This window comes from Symsagittifera roscoffensis, chromosome 4, assembly GCF_963678635.1.
Source record: "Symsagittifera roscoffensis chromosome 4, txSymRosc1.1, whole genome shotgun sequence".
NCBI classification, from domain to species: domain Eukaryota; kingdom Metazoa; phylum Xenacoelomorpha; order Acoela; family Convolutidae; genus Symsagittifera; species Symsagittifera roscoffensis.
In genome coordinates, this window is record NC_087065.1 from 1,455,360 (window position 1) to 1,474,689 (window position 19,330).

The following is a 19,330-nucleotide window of genomic DNA, read 5'->3' on the forward strand; positions in this document are numbered from 1 at the left end:
AAGACAGTTGGAAAAGAAAAATAACTGACTTGTTTTTTTTGAAAAAATCCAGTTTCGAATTTCAATAAAAAATGCCCTAACAGCTCTTTGAAACTCTAGAACAAATTATGATTGGCAATTTTTGATAAATTAACCCAATTTGAGAGAAATGGATCAATAAATAAATTTTTTATTCCGCTGGGAAATCTTAAAATCAATATCCATTTAACAAATCAATATCCATTTAACAAAGGAAATCGGATGAATTTTAAAAAATTCAAATTACAAAAAATTAAAATTGAGTCTGAATTTCAAGACTTCGTGAAAAACAAAAAAAAATCACCAAGACCTACATAATAATGTTCAGTGCGTTCCCCGACTCTGAAAAATGGACTTCCGATTTCCAATGGAGTTTTTCAGTATCTAAGTATAAATTGTCACCAATAAGGTAACATGAACATCTGAGCTGGAGCAACGAAGACGAGCACCGAGAGTTAAATTGAGGTAAAAAGACCAAAGAGATTGATTAGCAATGAACTCTTCTTTTCTGCAACTTATTATTTGACAATTAAGCAAATCGAAATCGCGTGAAACATAAGCTCGATCTTTTCCTTTCACATCGTATATAATCCTGATTTGTCCTAAGCTGATTTGGAGCGATTGAGGTCGTCGAAAAAGCGGAGCTCTGGAGATCCTAACATGTTCATTTGATGCCACTCACTGCTCACCAGATCCAGACCTCAAAATCACGTCAGCATCGGCGGAAGGCATAAGAAAAGGTGAAAAAATCCCAGGGCAAACAAGCCCAAATGCAAGCTGCAGGTGTCTTGTGAATGCTAAAACCGAATAGAAAGCGGTGAATCAAAAATCAAGCTACTAATTTTATGGGCCAGTTTCTGGAACGAAAAGAAACTCAGAAGGTGCGACTGGTCTGTTATTGATGACTTCAAAGGTATGATTTTTGATTGCGAGCAACTTCATTACTAACTGATGTTTTAGCATTTCCATTCGGACGATTGTAAGATTATGCGCAAGTATCTCGAAATAAACTGAACTTGGCTTCCCTTGTGAATAACAGCTGGTAGCTTATTTCAATTGGCAGAGATTGTCACCCATGCTTCAAAGTAGAATGTCTTGTGCAATCCCGAAGAGTGAGCAACAGGAGGCCAGACTTTGGGGATGCATCGTATGAAGATGGGAGTGCCCTTGAATAGACGACTTGGATGGCGTCGACAACGTAGTGCCCGCGGTCAAGTACTACCTTATCATGGACATCAAAAAAACAGAGCTTAGGCATATTCGACAGTCATAGTAAAAGAGGCCAATTTGACAAAACTTTTTATTGAAAAAAGACAAGAGAAACGAAAAAACATCGTAGAGAAAAACCTTTTTCAAGATTTTTTTTTTGAATTTTTGCAGTTTTTAATCGAAAACTAAATTTACTGGAGTAAAACTAGGTTTTCACGGCTTAAATTAAGCCCAAATAAGCTATTGAAAGCCTGCACGCTCACCTTCTTAGCTCCAAAATAGACAAAATCAAAATATTAAACTGGTTTTTCTCAACACTGAGAAAACTTATTTCAAAATTTTTGACCGTCGTTCAAATCACGACTAAAAGGGCTTTAATATGATATATCCTGTTCGATTATTATTTGTGGTACCTGAATTGCGTGGAAAACAAGAAGAGAAAAGTAAAACAGACCCGAACAAAGAATACTAGCTGAAAAATTGAACTTCTCCCAAGACCATAGCGTTTTCCTCCTCACAGGTACAAATATTTCCATTAACTTTTTACGATTGAATCCTTTCTTGACGTAGAAAAAAATGCGAATTAGTTAGTTATTTTGTTGTGTTTAGGGATCAGTTGTGGAGTCGTTTGAGATCGTGGCCTCAGATGACATCGAATGAGATAACTTGTTAGTGTTCTCAACTGCAGAGGCCATAGATTAAAATGATTCAGGACACCGCATCTAAATCAGTTGCCAAACCAGCCGTGTGGCATGCAACGATTCGCTTGAGTATTTTAACTGAGTTTTGAAATGACTTGTTTCCAGAATTGTGCTCATATTGAAGTAAATAACATAACAACAAAAACAGAAAACCATTTTCTATTCCGCTGAGAAAAATTCAAACAATCCAATTGAACTTGCCATTCCGTGACACTTATTAACAGATAAATTACAAATAAAAAATCAGCCAATTAGTTCAGGGTCGGATTTAGGATTTTCTCGAGAGGCGGTGCCAGATTTTCAAAAATGTTCGACCTTTTTTTAAGCCGACCAAATTGATTTTCCGAGCGCTCCCAGAACACTGACAATCCTATTTTGACAAAAAAAATTTGCGGGATAGGCAAATTTCTGAAAAAACATACAGGTCAAATTTGCCGTTTTTTCGGCGCGCTACCCTTCAAAATGAGTATATATTGGCGGCCGAACATGAATTTCATTAAATAGCTTTGGTCGGTGAAGGTGCGGATTTTTGAAAAGTCGAAATGTTTGGATTTGCATGTTAATTGAATCATTCGTTGAAAAACAAAGCCAATTTCATAAATAGTGATATTAAAAAAAACAGGAAAAAGCAGTTGAAAAATGTACAGATAACCAGACGCAATCCAAGGATCATTCGCAAAATTAATTATCAGTCAGATATTGCTGGTTTGCTGCATGCCATGAATTGGAAATAATCAACTCTTGTTATTAGAAGCTACCTACCACGATAACAGCCGATCATTTCAAACTCACCCATGCAGTTGCGCTTCAAGTTTTATTCAACTTCTAATTACAGCTATTGAACGGTAACAGTCACTGGACGACACACGGCGCCCGCTGCTTTCATCTTTAAGTTATTACAGCCCTCGAACCATAACTGAAACCTTCTTGCCAATCCAAATTGAAAACTGCACGTCAAAGGTAAACTTTACAGACGGACTTAGTGGGATTTAACTGCGCAACGAGTGTGTTTGATTTAATATCTAGTCTAAGTTTGTGAACAAAAAGTCTTTCATGTTTAATCTAGCGTGGTGTATTCAAGTGAGAGAGTCAGAAGAATTCAATAAATCATGACCTAGAAAAATCCTAGGCACAAGTTCCATTGGCTTGACAATCTCAACCTTAATTAATTGTACGTCAGACCAAGTCAAACTATTGTCTCCAATATTACCAATATTGTACCCATTCCTCCTGTAGAATCCAAACGATTCAATTGCTAGTCCAAATTAACGTCATTCGCATCTTATTCGAACCTAAGAACGGGAAACCATTTCTAAGTGCAAACAACTTGAACTGAAAACAGTTTAAGAATTGCACTCCATCTGTCAATCAACTTTGTTCACACAAGTGAAAAAAATCAAACACAAAATTAGGTTTCCAGTTTTCACCATCTGCAGTAGATGTTTGCAACCGCGTGAAATTGTAAGACATTCGAGCGTAGGAAATAATTCAGACTGAACAAATCAAATTTCTCTTTGACAACGTTTCATGTCGCAAGATCCATTTTTTCACTCCGCTTATTCTGTAGTGTTCACTCCAATACTAGTGCAGATAAGGAAAACTGGGCCTTCCAAACCCGGTTTAAAATTTTAGTTATTGAAACTAAATAATGATTATTTCATAGAAGGTAGCTGAGATCATTCATTTCCTCACGGTCGATGTAAAAATTTAAACGAAATTTGAAATGAATGTGGTCCAAAATGGTTCTTAAAATAAAAAATTTTAAAAAAGCTGAACGTGCCTTTGGTTTTTTCATAGTGTAGATGAGTGTGAGGTGAGCTCAACCACGTTTGATGCCAAAGCAGAAATTGACAGCAGCTTTTTTTGACAGTAATGCTTTCGCAAAAATTCTTCCAACTTGGCTGCATTAATTGAAAATTAGAGTGACTTTAAATCTACTATGTTTATCCCATAACGCAAAAAGGAAATTCTGGCGAGCTAATCATTCATTATTGTCGGCCAATCATTGTGGTTATAAAAACATGGAGGAAAAAAGAGTTATTTTCTTTTTTGCTGAAACACATTTCTGCCTAGACTGTACTTGGCACCAAATCAATACTCTCTCTTTCTTCGCAAAAATGACTTTGCTGGACTACCTTAGCTGATGTTGGTTCCATGACCGCGCAAAAATCGATGCACCTCTGCCTTGAGTTTGTCTATGCATGCAAATGGCGAATAGTAGCTGCAGTTAACTTTGCATCCTCCTCCATACCCTGTGAGATTGTTGTGCGTGGTCAAATTCATCAAGTTGTGCGTGGTCAAGAGGCTGGGTTAAAAATCATCAAACTCCACTTAGATCGATAAATCAATCGGTAGTGCAATTCTCAGGGGCACAGCACGTTTATGCAAATATATCTATTAGCTCCGTTTTTCTTTATCCGGCCAGCAGAACAAATCTCAAGCCAAATGACCAACAGCTTCCCTCAACAGAAGCAAAGGCGGGGCTGGCGGGCGGATGGGCGGGGCGGAGGAGTTAAGGAGCTGCCCCCCCCCCCCCACTCGATTATTTACACTGAAGACACAATAGCACTTAGCTTATTGTTATAGGCAACTCACTTCCTTTCACGTTATTATGAGGCCCAAGGAAAAAACAGGAGAAACAACAATCGTTGCCACGCCATGTCCAATGCCCTTACTACTATTACGTTGCGCCGAATAAAGGCAACAATAATCCAAAATCATCGAATCATAAAATAGGACCTAGAAAACTTGGAAATTTCCGGCAGACATTAACTTACTCACTTTTCGTGTTGTATTGACTGACTAACTGTTATTGCGCACACTCCAGTTTTGAACAATAGAATCTCAAGTACGATTTTTAGTAACTAGCAACAGAGGAAGGTTTTGAAGGGCCAACAGATTGGCTAATGGTAGAAATATGCAAGCATTGTTTTTAATTTTTGTGCAAAAGCATCCTAGCAACACAGGCTAACTGGATGTCCGCATCACTTGCGATACCAAACTATATGCCAGTGGTGTTCAGGCGCAAAAATATAAACTGTCAAAGACTGCAACATGTTTTTTTTGAAACTCCAAATATTTCAAGAGTAGGTACGATTTAGCAATTCTCTTAAAAGCTCAATTGACAAACTCAAACTAAGCGCAGGGATCTGTGAAAAAATTTCAAAATCGTAGTGTTTTTCAAATGTTTGCAATCAGATAAAAACATGATTTGAAACAATATACTTGTCATATGCAATAATTTACACAGAGGCAAAGCTGCGCTCCGCAAACACACGCGAGAACACCACAAAAAGCAGCTCTACTAAAAGCAATAAAAAAAAAAGGAAATAAGCCTCAATTAAGTAAAAACTCGGCTAACGTCTCGATATCGAACCTGCGATCTACAGACTATGAGTCTCAAACACTAACAACTCAGCCACGGACGCTTAATCAATCACAAACACTATCCACAAATAAAGCAGAAACAGATGCTATGCTATTTCTAATGCTATAGTAAAATTTCCAAATAATTAAAAACTTCAAAAGAAAACTGTTAATTACGAGTTTTGTTTAAAAAAGAAAGTCCATACTAATACGTTAACGCTCGCTAGTGTAAACATAAGACTCCATTTATTGCTTAATTGTTTTGACCAGAAAAAGGAAAAAAACGTTCAAAAAAAATGTCCTGAAATCGTATATCAAAATATCTACATGATAGCAAAATTTCTTGGAACTCAATTAGCTGCACCAAAACAGGCACACATCAAAAAAAATTACAGGTCTTGACCGGATGCGAACTCTAAGCATTTGTCGTCCCAGGCATGGATCTTAACCTGTGAAAATTGAGCAGAATGAGACGCTGAAGTTGAAACATAGCCAACAGAGTCAATGAACAACGTACGTGAACAGAAATAATTAAAGTAATTAATTTGATTTTCTAAAATGAAACATTGACACTTTTTTGATTATTAACCCAATTTGAGAAAACTATCAATAGGTAAAAATTTTATTTCGCTTTCGAAACTAGAAGTCGCTCATGTTTGTCGGAAAATTTTAAATTTCGCTGTTCGAAAGTGTTGCCTTCCTTTCAAAGATGACACATAGCCAATCGAAGATTGGAAAAGAGTAATGAGCGCAAATAAATAAAGTTTTTATTCCGCTGGAAATCTAAAAATTGAATTGCACTTTCGAAACTAGCAATCGTTCACGTTTTTTCGCGCCACATCTGTAGTAATTAGACTTTTAAGACTTTTCCTGAAAAAAAAAACAATAAAAAATCAGCAAGACCTATATAATACTCTTCACTACGTTCATTACGCTTAACAAAGGACATGAACTGAACTTGAAAAGAAATCAAAAGCCAAACCGCGAAAAAGTAAATTTGAGCCTGAAAAAATCAGAAAAAAAAACCAAAACAATCCTCACGGTCCCTAAAAATCATTGCTACCATTATAAGAGTTTGAACTACGTTCATCGACTCGCAATAATTCAAGCTATCAAATGATTCAGTGATTAGCGCTAGCTAATGGCAAGCCCAATTATAAATAGATGATCTTGCTGCATGTAGTAGCTTAGAGGCAGGCTTGGTTATGGTAGTAAAAAAACAAAAGCACTTACTCGAATGTGTCTCATGACAGCCAAAATCTCAGCCTTGGTGGCCGGCCGCGGAATGTCTAGACTGCCCACATACTGAAAAAACAACAACACAAAAACACTATAAAACAAAAGACAGAATTGGAAAAAGTACTAAGATGCTTTAATATATTTTTAAGCATTTTTACTTACAGTCTGATGAAAGCAATTGTCAATTGTCGGTAAAAGGGGAGGGGGGTTTGAAAGATAGATCATACCGCTGACTGATTAATACCAAAGAGTACATGTGAGATTCTTTGCACTTCATTCAAACCCAAAATCCACATCAAATATTATCAAAAGTGCTATAAAATATTCCTGTAGTGAAGAGCCTTTCATAGTGTAAACTGGGACTGGTGTGAGCTACCTTTGCATTGAAGCGGATTCCCTCGTGGAAGGCCTCGTCTGTGTAGAGTGGCATGCGCGTGTCACTCTGGTCGTCGCCCATCCCTCTGCCTGTCGTCTGAGACTGGTACTGGCCAATATAGTTGTAGCCAGTGACAGCAGAGGTGACAACGCTGTTAGCGTAATTACTACTCGCAGAACTCCTCGCCGGAACAACGACACTTGTCGGGTTTGCAGTGCTTGTCGCCGCAGCTACGACTGTCGGTGCTGATGACGATAGGGCGACTGTCGAGGCCGCCTGGGAAGTTAGTTTCACCTGAGCTGGAATCGGATTCGAGGGGAGGAGTTTGAATCTGTGGGGAACTGGGGGCGGCGGTGGCGGGGAAGTCCTCGGGGTTTGTGGCGCCGAAGAGGTAGGGTGTTTCTCCGGCGGCTGTTTACGCACTGGATGAGGCGGAGATGGCGGAGCAGTTCCGGTGAGAACTGTCTGAAAACAACGTTGAAGCCCTGACATTTTTCTTCCACTCGAAACAATAAAAAAAACCAAACTTGTAATCCTTATCGACTTAGCATAACGCAGCGTCAATAAAATAAAGCCCACTATTTATTTGCATTAATTTATAGCAAAGAAGGTCATTTAAAGCTCCGAATTTGTGTTGTTAAATTAGGAAACTGTCAAGCTGCCAAATTGTCTCATTCAAAAGCGACAGTTATATTGCCAAGTGCAGAAAGTGTGACAATAAGCAGGTAATGATAATATGATGTAACAATGGTAACAATAGATCAGGCCCATTAATAAAACCAAACTGCCACAGTACACGTAAACGTACACGTACAGCCCCCCTCAGTGGACACGGTACAATATGTGGCGCTTTTATGGCGAATGAGAGATTTGGACAATCAGTTTTAACAATAGACTGATAGACGAGCACATTAGTGGCATTAATGAAAACAAACAACAAACATTGGGTGCTGAGGGAGCTGAGGCTGAAGGCGGCATACACAGATTATATGGAGCAAACTCCCAAATAGGTTAGTAGTTGCGTTTGTGTGTAGCCAATATTTAAGATGGGAGAGGGAGGGAGATAGTTGATGAGGACAAGGGTAACAGAATAGGATAAGAGAGCGCAGCGAGGGTATCACCGCAAAATACCACTCAGCATTAGACAGAAGAAGAAGCAGAAGAGCATCATGCCGCCTCTTAATATTTGACCACTACTTTCTGCAGCACAACTAGTACTTAACTGGGGGGTACTTTTGAGCTAGAGCCACCCAATTGTTATAACCAGACATCTCAACGAGTTAAGCCGATCAACTAGCAGTTGAAAACCGTTGTCTGTGTCCAAAAAAAAAAGAAATCTCGACTCCGAAAAAAAGGAAAAAACTTCGCTTTCTCAACATTGAAACTCAATTATGCTTTGACAAAAAATCAAGAAATCCGCTGTGAAAAAAAAAACATTTAAATTTGGATGGCCTGAACAAACTAGTTCGTTCAATTGAGGACAGTCACTGTGAAAGCGTCACTCCATTCACAATGACGTTGTGGGGTGAAGAGGGTGAAGTCTTTTTTAGTTCACAGCAGATAACAGACTTCATTTCCATGAACAAACACACTGCCTTCCATTTACGTCAACTTTCGACTGACGTCAAACCAAAACACAGCCAACACAAAACAGAACAGCGGACCGACGACAGAAAATAACTAGCTCGCCAACTCAGCCAAAAAATGGTCCCTATTGTTTACTAATACTCTCTCAAACACAGCCCTAGAAAAAGCTATAAATCACTTCTTACGGGCTACCAAATTGCAAATTCCAAACCAAAGCAAAAAGGATTGTTGTGACTTTCAATTTCAAACTCGATAAATTCTAACCCGGGAAAATAGGGAAAAGGAGAAGGTAATAAAGTACGCAGATGAATGAAGTGCGTATTTTGTAAGGACTGTTGCCTCTACAAGTTAAGAGAGGAATAATGACATGCCATCCCACCAGTGTAGGAAGAGGAAGAATCCATTTTGAAGCACAACTCAACCTGTCTGCTATGCAGCCCCACAAATGACACTAATTCATGCTTATTAGCAATTAAAGTAGAAGCAAATTCACAATCAGAACAGTCCCCCCCCCCCACACACACAGAGAGAGAAGCACTCTTTTGTGCTGTGACCGACCACGCAGCTTATTCATTTTATGGCCACATCTCATTTGCATTTTGCTTCCCTCTACTCCCTTCTCATTTTCGACACTCCCCTTCAAGATAAACTAACACTAGAACTTATCTGCAATCTTATTCTGTTGCAAGGAGGAAAAGCATGGGCAACACCAACCCACGCCACCCACACGTGTTCTACCAAAAAAAAAGCAAAACGCTTCCTTAAATTAATTGAAAATGTTGCCCACCCGAATGATTTCTCGTGATTCTGCTGTTTTAAATTCAACGCGAGGCTCACCAATTGTATATGACAAAAAAAAATTTTTTTTTTTGCTATTTTCGGTGGGATAATTTCGTCGATAACTTAAAATTAAAGAGCTAATTTAAAGAAAGGGCAAAACTGTTTTTGAGCGAATAAAAACAGTGAAATGTAACTCAACTGAAACACGGCGAATTGCGTGAAAATCTGGCGAAAAGAATGATTAATTTAAATTGCAAATGAATAAATATGGTCAGCTTCTATATTAAAAGGGGTGAAAAAACGTTGTTCAAAATGCCGACCGCTGTTAAAATAGTGAATCAACTCTACATCGCGTGGGGAAAAAGGGCGAAGAAATGCTTTGAGCCAATAAGACAACAAACCGTCCAAAATCACTTTTGTCAAAGTAGCTTAATTTAAATCCGACTTCTTATCTTGAAAAGCATTTTTACAATGAGAAATACCACGCTTTATTAAAAAGACCTTAGTGCGTATCCTGGATAAAACGCCAGAAAAAGCGCCTCAAAGCTGGTCATTTCAAAGCCGTAATTGCTCTGCTAAATTTGGAAGTGGGGCTGTAATATAACAGCATAGAGGGCATTATTATCTTCGCCTATCAGCCCCCTTTCATCAGCACAGCATTCGACCAACGGGGAACAGACTAGACTGTACGCATTGGCTGGTGATGCAATACAGATATTCAAAAGGAACCATATTAAGGCAAACCCTTTTTCCAATACACTGCTTTCTCTTACTTAAATAAATTATACATGTTTAAAGAAGCCTACGGCAGAAGCCAACTGCCACCACTCAGTTTATTCTTGGAGATGTCAAAGGGAATCTGAACTTTTTCAAATTAAGAACTCTTCCAAGACAATGAATGCTAACAGTTGATCCAGTAATTCGCAGATTCGTAATTCGCGATTTCGACTTCAAAACACTTATCACAAACTACTCAGTCGAAGCTGATCTTCGCACAACCAGCAATACAAAAAAACGACAGACAAAATCAGAGAAATTCATATAAAACAGACAACAGACAGTTGGACAAGCGTCAATCAACTCAGAATATCATAAAAAGAATATCATTGAGTTACAAGAAAAAATATATCTCAACACTAAATCATTTTTTGTGTCACTTTCAAAATCGGGCTGAGATTAGAATTTTTTTATTATTATGTATTGCTATCAGGGCGGATTTAGGGGTGGACAACTTGCGATACCACACACACACACACATCATTGCAATCTAGCAGATAGAAAATGAAACAAAAGCCACAAATTCGAAAAACAATTAAAACAATTCGAAAAACATGACCACAAAATTTTCAGAAATTTGTCTGGAATGATGTTCAATTTAAAAACACAATAAGTGGCGTTAAAAAAGTATTCAGACAGAAAAAACTGATCGGCAACTAAACCGGCAAAAGTTGGATAGACTCCCGTTGAGCAAAATTGTTTTCAATCGAAAAAATTTTGAAAATTCCGAAAATCTTAAAATTTTTAAGCTCCCCCCTCCGGAAACGAACAAAAACGTAAAATCTATTTTTCTTTTAAAACAACGCTTGACTAGGTCATTTACTCGATAAAACATAAGCAAAAACAATTGAAGCCAAACAAACCAGCGAAAAAAAATTACGAACTTAGTAAGTTTACAAATTACAGTAACAAATCACACCTCTTTCAGTTACAATCAAAATTACTCACAACCCAGCAAAAATCCGTAACAAGGCAACTAAGCCAACAAACATAAGCAGACACACAACAGGTCGATAATTTTTCGAAACAGAATATTTCCCTTTTGAATAAAAAAACTTCTGGCCTGGTTCGCACACAGGACCTATTTTACCACCTCAGGCATAATATTTTTCTCAAAAACCATGTGTGCCTGAAAAGCACAAACCATGCGTGCTGCGGCAACTAAGTCGATAAAACATAATCAAACTAACGATAGTCCGAAAAAAAATTTTAAAACGGAATTTTTTGTCTTCGAAAAGTTAAGACATTAATTCTTAAAAGATTTATCAGTATCAACAGTAGACCGATAGAATTTAAATTTGCACGTGTACGCAAAAAGTCTAGTGATTCAAAAGATTTTATTGAAAAATTTGTAAACACGAAAAATAAGACTAAATTCCAGTTTGATAACGCTTACTTATCGCAAGCGTAACTAATTTTTAGGAGGGAGCGAGCGCGGAAAAAAACTGTTTTTGGAAAAACAACTTTCCAAAAAAAAGATTAAAAACGATATTTTTGGCCTGTTTTTTCAAAATTTTGTCTGCGGCGCAAAAGTTTCGGCCAAAACAGGGTGTTTTTAGTGCTTTGGGCGAGCTCGGAAAATCATTTTGGTCGACCTAAAAAAGGATCGACAAAACTGTAGATTTTTTTTCATAAAAATCTCACCCCTCCCCCCTCGCGAAAATCCTACATCCGCCCCTGCTAGAAACCGATCACGTTTTCGTGGCCTTTACATTTTTTTCTGTTCAATTGTGGAGTTTGTCTTACTTTTAACAAAGGAAAATAAATCAGAAGTCAATCATGAAAAATCAAATTTTAGCGGGAACAGTTTTTAGGACTTTTTTCTCAAAAAAAAATAAAAAATCATCACGGCCTAAATGAGACTTCACTATGTTCATTGTCTTAGGAAATAATAGATATCTATGGACCAACTAAAACCCAGGCCTTGAGATATATAGTCATCTCTCTTGGCAACTAAACCACGGCCTTTTGGCTCAAACTACCTTCATGCATACTTTATTCAGAGCGACATAGCTAGAAAGTTCTATTTAATCAACGCATGAACTTTGCACTATACTGAAAAAAAAGAACACGTAGTAAGAGAGTAAAAATTGGATGCTTTTCCAGTTTGCAATTAGATAATATCAAACTTGTAAGCTATTAAAAAATGGACCCCCTCTGTTACTTTCAGTATCTAGAGAAAAAAGAACTTAAGAAAGAAGAAAGGAAAGATATTGTTCTAAGACTTATCACAAGTGCTAAAATAGTACAAAATTAATGATTCGACTTAACATAAGTTGGCTGGCCTAAGCTAGGATTTAAATAGCTCAAAGGCCGACAGCTCCCTCTATGTGGAACCACAACTAGATCTAAGTTTAGCAATAGAGAGAAGCCGGTGGCTCTGCAAGGAGCACATTGTTGTCGCAATTTTCTAAGTGACACATGAAGATACACACAGCTAATAAAATGCTTTCAAACAGAATCACTGAACGTTTATTTAAGAAAAAAAGATACAGAATACGAAGACACACCAAGACTAAACACCCAAAAACTGAACACACCAAATGGTCGGAACAATAAACCGCGCCATTAAAATTAAAGACTTTCTCTTCAAAAACCACGACTTAAAAAGCAAAAAAATGAATTCGCTCTTAAATCAGAAACTAAAACTCTCAATAAGGCTGTCAATAAAACTGAGTTGAAAATAAATGAAATTGCAAAAATCACAATATCTTTAAATTATTTCACTGCCTCGAAATTGATCAAATTCAGAATATCAAAATGCTTTCAAAACATATTTAAACTGAAAGAGGTATCTGAAAAACACAACCCAACACTAGTTTTGTTTTGAACTTATTCCGAAGTCTTTACCAATAAAGACTTCGGAAAAGCTTCAAAAAGAAACTAGTCTTGTGTTGTTTGGCCAAAAATGAATTTAGGGTTGTTAGGCCCAAAATGATGTTAAAAAAATGCAAAAGAGTTAACAGGATGTCGGCTAGATGCTAGCCTTAGCAAACGATTAGCTCACTTTTAGTTCAAGGCTCTCCGTTCAAAGTTAGAAGTACCTAGCGAACGAAACGAACATCAAATAAGCAAATAAAACCCAAATCTGTTTTTGAATACCACCACCTTGATCTAACTCATTTCGATGGTAACATAGAGCCTCTAAACATGGCAAAAAAGAAGAATTATCATTGCACGGGCACACACCACAACCCGTGGCTGTAACAACGCAAACAACCGTTTGAGCATTGAAAATATCGACCGAGCAATCAAACATGAAATACTTTTTACATACGCCTTCGAGCTTCAAATTTAGAGCAAAGAAAAATTTGTTAAAAATTAATAACAAGTGAGAAGAACAATAAGTGCCCATTGAAGCATGAAGAAGATAAGAGAATTGCCTAGCATGTAGCAGATTTGGAACAAAGCGACTTCTAATTCATTGACGGCGTCATCACACAACACAAAAGGAGTTCATATGCGTTGAACAGTGCTTGAGAGCTGTTTAGTTATGCATGTTTGGCCACCGACAACACCAACAGACAATGCACCAATTACTAATATGAAAAGTAAAATGAAACCACCACGCCAAGCCACATCGAATCAAGGCAAAGCTCAAGATGACAAAAGCTTCTTTATAATAAAAAACCCGTTATTGATATTAAGAACTTTGCTGTACGAGATGAAAAGCTGGTTGCTTACTTTTCCCTTTCCTTTTTAAATCTTATACTTTAATTTCAGAAAAATGAGCCAAGTTTAATCGAAATACAGTAATTGCAATCCAAAACAAGGATAGCCGGTTTCTGAGCAAAAAGCACAGAATGTTCCGACCGTATTCTTAAAAAAAATAAGCAAGTTTTTCTCTCTTCTTTTAAATTAGTGTCGATTTCTGGGCGTGGTGTGATAAAAGGATCTGACAAAAGCAGCCCAGAACTTAGGCAGGCATATTCGACAATACTCTAAAACAGTGAAATTGGGCATTGATTTTGTCAAAAAACGTACGAGACAAATAAAACAAATGATTAAAACATTAAAAAAAAAAGTCAAATTGTTTGTTTTCAATTTTTAGCAGATATTTTTCTGAACTAAAAGAGATAAAACTGAAAAAGACAGTGTGATTGCCGCTCTGAAAAATCTTTTATCAATAATTTTACTTAAGTAAAACTAAACTTTCATGGCCTATTCTTCTATAAAAAGTGCTCGACTGCTTTATTTGCTCGAAATTAGAGTAAACCATTTTTCTCGACACTGGGACAACTTTTTAGAAATGTTTTGATGTCTTTCGACTCAAGACGCTGAAAGGTCTTTTAAATGATATATCACTCTTACCATTCCGATGGTTATTTGTGGTAAAAAATTCTCGATACTGGGACAATTTTCTGAAATTTTTTAAAGGTCGTTCGAATCACGACTGAAAGGGCTTTAACATGATATATCATTTGACCCACTCCGATGTGTGGTACCTGATTTTGTGTGGAAATAAAACTAAAACACAACCAAATAAAGTTCCTCCCCATTTCTCAAATGGTCGGAACGAACAGTTTTGTAGTTAAATTTAGGTCGTTATTAGCTAATTTTACGTTTGCAATTTAAAACTTTTTCAACTGATTTTTGTGCTGTTTCAATGGGAACTAGCTATTAAAAATCAGTTTTAAAATGATTATCAAAAACTATATTTTATGTATTGTTAATTTTCACTAATTCAAATGGATGTCACTGCTGCAGCTTTTTCCACGCGAATCTAGTGCAACAAAAAAGGAGACGGCCGACCGACAGGGTCAGGAGTACTATCGAGACGCACCAATCAAGTTAAAGCACCAATAACAGGGTAAAGGTGATCTAAACACTTCAAAGGAGGCAATGGAAGTAAGCAAAAACTAGCTCATTACAAATTCGAAACTGAGCTGTAGTTTTTTATCTTGACAACTTAGAAAATAAGTGATATTTCATTAAATTTGGCGAACAGTGTGAAAAGAAAGGGGCTCGTGAATAATGAGGGCAAAAGGAAAGAGAAAGAGCTAAAAATACAATTCAGATAGAGTAGAAGAGAGACAGGCAGGTACGGGTGGTGAAGTGAACTGGACTGCTTTAAAAATAGGTGCTGCTGTCTTACCTTGTATGAGTTGTGTTGTCTTGCGTTGTCTTGTCTTGTCTTGTGTTGTCAGGAGGGCGAATTGAGCGAAGAAGTCTAGAAGTGACAAGATCAGAAGCTCAATTTGAAGCTGGGAGCCCAGAGAGAATTCTCACTTGCAACACACACGTCCATTCGGATCTATTGCCAATGCACTTCGCTTACACTCCACTGCGCCAATTACACTACTAAACTTCGCCACTGGCAGAGGCTAATAAATCAGCACTCAATAATGTAATAACTCCTTTCATCTACTCTCCATTACTGTTATGCTTCTCACTCAACCAACTCTCTTCCAAACCTCCGGCTGCTGCTCTAATATAAATCTGGCTCGCTCTTTGCTGTATTAAATACCATTTAAATAACTGAAAAGAAACTGTGTCGGTTAGAAAACACAGGCGGGAATGTGTAGCGTATTAAACCTAAGCTAGTGGTCTTTAGGCTGGATAATTGGGCATAACAAGTAATTGAAGCGAGATTTCAGGTGGCCCAATATCGATTTCTCAACAAAATGCCAGCTCAAAATAGCGCCATAGTGGTAGTATTAAAAGCTTGAGAAATAATATAAAGCAACTTGACACTGATTTCCCTTTTCATTTTCCCGCTCTTTCTTTGAAAAAAGGCCAAATTTGCACCACTATTTGTGGGATTGCATTTAGTTCTTTTGTTTCCTTAATGGCTAGATACCTTCCGCCTGTTCGGCACTGCCTAATTGCATTTGCACACATCCCACTGCTCATTTCCATCACAAACTACTCTTAGTTGAAATAACAGCTCCACCGAGGTCACTCCTTCTCCCTCTTTCTCTCCGTCTCTTTTAGGACAAAGTTGCCATTGTGAACAAAATACAGAGATCTTTCACTTATCTTTTCCGGTATCAGTCTGAGCTGCTTTGTCTTTCCACAACACCCCCACCCCTCTAACACAAACACTCACACACGGACAAACACACACAAATACAGAGTAAATAAACCAGCCCAGATATACAACAACCCAAAAGTGCGCCAAGTTATGAGCCAGCCGAAAAGTAACATCAAATGAATGAAATTTGCATAACTTTTGTAACTGTTACATAATTGTTACATAATTATTACATAACACTTAGGTATTTTAGGCTGGTTTATACTTCGGCTGGTTTAAATACCACCACACAAACACAACACACACACAGCCACCACCGCCACTGCTATACGGAAAACTCGATTTTAATGAGATCATGGTCCGATGTCGGATTTTGGTGAGGCGGAAGCAGATTTTCACCTTATGTAAAATTGACTAAAAAACAAATTTCGCCGAGTTTTATCAATTTAAAAGGAAAAAAGACGTTCTCGCATATTCTCCTTTAAGTACGGTTTTCTTGGTGCCAATTGCATCATTAGAAAACGTTAAGCTTCATCAGTCCTAGAAAATTAACACCCTAGAAAAGCTTCGCATCACTTGCGACGCAAAAATGGCGGAAAATCTGACGAAGAGCTTATTTCTCAATTCCAATTAGTTAGCGAAATCGCCAAAAAATCACGGTGAACTTGAGGCCCATCTAAAATCGGCTTGGAGCAAGATCCTCTCAGAAGCGAAACACAGACAGCAAAGTTGCTCTACGCAAGCAAAACATGAAAGTTGCTTTATGAACACGAAAGTTGCTGAACATGAAAGTTGCTTTATTGTAAAAATATATGTTGAAAAAAAATTAAAATGCAACCGTACATTGGACGAGATCATCGAACAACGCTTTTTTCGTTTAAAAAAATAAACGATAAAATTTATTTCAACTCAAAGGTTCTTTTTAAACTGGATTGGTCCAATTTCCAATATTGGTTTCAAATTTTTGTATTTTTAACGCAGAAACAATGCCCTGAAATGGCCGACAGCATACAGCTGCACTTTCCATATTAACAAAAAAACTCAATTCATAAATGAGATTCTTCTCAAAGTTAAATCTTTATTATCATTAGCCCGTACGTATTTCAATTGCTCCCATCAGCGCATATAACTTAGAAACATCAGACTCTTTTTTTCTTAGTATATTTCTTAATTTTCTCAACAGTCTTGAAATATTATGAAAAACGTGATTTTTGAAAACATTCAAAGATTGAGCCACGAAATTCGGATGAAGTCCATTGTTCAAAATAAACATTTTGAGAGAACCTTGACAACACCCTATCAGTGTCGAGAATTTCGAAGTTTACAAAGTTTATTAATTACAAGATTTAAAAAAGCGTCAGATCTCGAAAAATTAAAGCATTTGAGGAGTCACATTTGGGGACATTTCTTGCGGCCCCTGAGATTACCCTGACAGTACCTAACAGAAGGGTTGGGAATTTCAAACCTCAAGAATTATATTAAATCTAAGTTTTTTTGAAGGCAGGATTTGCAAGCCATGAGAGTACAATGACAGTTTCCAACTACAAGGTTGGGATATTCGAAAAACATTAACTTGAACGTGAAAAAACTCTTTCGTTTAACATGCAAAAAAACTATGTTGAAAAAACTGAACCAAACCGAGATAGCGAAGCCCGTATTTGGACATATAAAAGATGGTCGATAATAGATAGATAGATTAGACCCTTACTACTAAAACCTGAATACACGAAAGAAAAAGTTGCACCTTCTATCTTCGATTCGCCACCTACGCTACGGATTAATAGACAATTGTTAAAAAGCTCGCATTAGTAATACCAAATTTGACAATTTTCAAATCCCCATAACTTTCCGAAAAAAGGTCCTAGTAGAAATATGTTTTCTTTCAAAAGAGCTCAAGACATCAATATCATTCAAAGGCGTACAAAATAAAAAATACTTTGCTTTATTATCTTAACCAATGATTTAAATTTAGCGCTGTATAAAGGCATATACTATTAAAAACTGAAAACAGAAAAAGAACGCGAAAATGTGCGACTTAGTTCCTGAAAAACCTGTAAATTAGAAAGAATGCAACTATGATACTTTATCTAATTATTAGAAAAGATTTGCAATAATTATATTTAGTAGTAAAAAATAAGCAATAATTATTGCCTTGAATAAATTTTACAGAAAATGAATAGAGATTCAGAAAGATAGCAAATAGAATAATAAAAACTTCCTATCAAAATTATGCCTCAAAAAACAAAATCATTGAATCCATCCATAGTTTAAAAAATTTATGAAAACTGATTATTTTAAAAATCAAATATTAACATAAAATGAAAGAAAATCAATGAACTTAATCAAAACCAACAAAATGATTGATTTTTTTGAAATGATGCCAACATTCCATTTTCAAGAAAAAAATACATCATCTGGAAGCTCTTCGAATTTCGATGATCTTATATATTTGAAAAACGGCAGTAGTTTTTGAGAAAATTTGAAACTTCTACAAAAAGTGCAAACATTTTTCAGAACGTCGTAAAAAAAAATCCTGTAAATTTTCATTATACATGTTTTTTTTTCAAAGCGGACCTAAGACTAGCCTAAAATAAGGCAGCAATATATGCAATTAAATTGTTTATGCTTAAGCAAGCTTAAATGTGATTAAATTGAAACATACCAAAAGTACCACCAAATGAGCACTTTTATTTGCGACTTAGATTAGAAAAAAATTCTTGGTAATAATACACTACGCTTCGCTCGCGTAAACAATCAACATATACATGAGACACTTGCTTACGCAAAAATAATTGTGCTAAAAACGTTTTCAATAATTTTAAACAACTTAATTATTAAAAAAGTTTTGAAAAGCAAAATTTGAATAGCTGGAAATTATCCATGGTCAATACAAACTGCTGACTGACAATATTCTATAAAATCAGCGAAGTACCCAGTACCCGGGAGACTAGTCTGAACTTTAGTCAAGCAGGTTGATGGAAAAGTTTTGATAACATCGTTGAGAGCCCTGTGATCTTATTAAGCGATATAATTTTGTGCAATAAGTCTATTTAACACTTGTAATAAAGCGAATTTAGTGAAATTGTCGATCTGAACAAACAAGTGAGTTGGCGAAAGATAGTTGCGTGTGATTCTCCATAATCGGATGTTTTAATATGAATACTAAGCGGTTAGCAAGCTAATAATAATTTAAAAAAACCATGATAATAAATTGTGTGAGTTAATATGTTTTCATATTCATCAAGTCATTTTCACATTGCGGTTACTTGTTTTAGAAGCAATCAAGGTTAAGTGCAAGTTATC

General features: G+C 36.6%; 1 protein-coding gene across 3 annotated transcripts in view; it reads right to left on the minus strand.

The window, feature by feature from the left end:
- LOC134844010 (AF4/FMR2 family member lilli-like) overlaps positions 1-16,174 on the minus strand; it is a 68,478-nt gene extending 52,304 nt beyond the window's left edge. For 2 of the 3 annotated variants that reach the window (XM_063860456.1, XM_063860454.1), the window contains exons 1-3: positions 15,149-16,174; positions 6,910-7,374; positions 6,528-6,599 (exon numbers count right to left, since the gene is read on the minus strand). In XM_063860456.1, the coding sequence (XP_063716526.1) occupies positions 6,528-6,599; positions 6,910-6,990 (153 nt within the window). In that variant the 5' untranslated portion in view covers positions 6,991-7,374; positions 15,149-16,174. Of the gene's footprint in view, positions 1-6,527; positions 6,600-6,909; positions 7,375-15,148 lie in introns of those variants that run through there. The other variant, XM_063860455.1, reaches the window with a different exon arrangement.
- Positions 16,175-19,330: the final 3,156 nt, after the last annotated feature.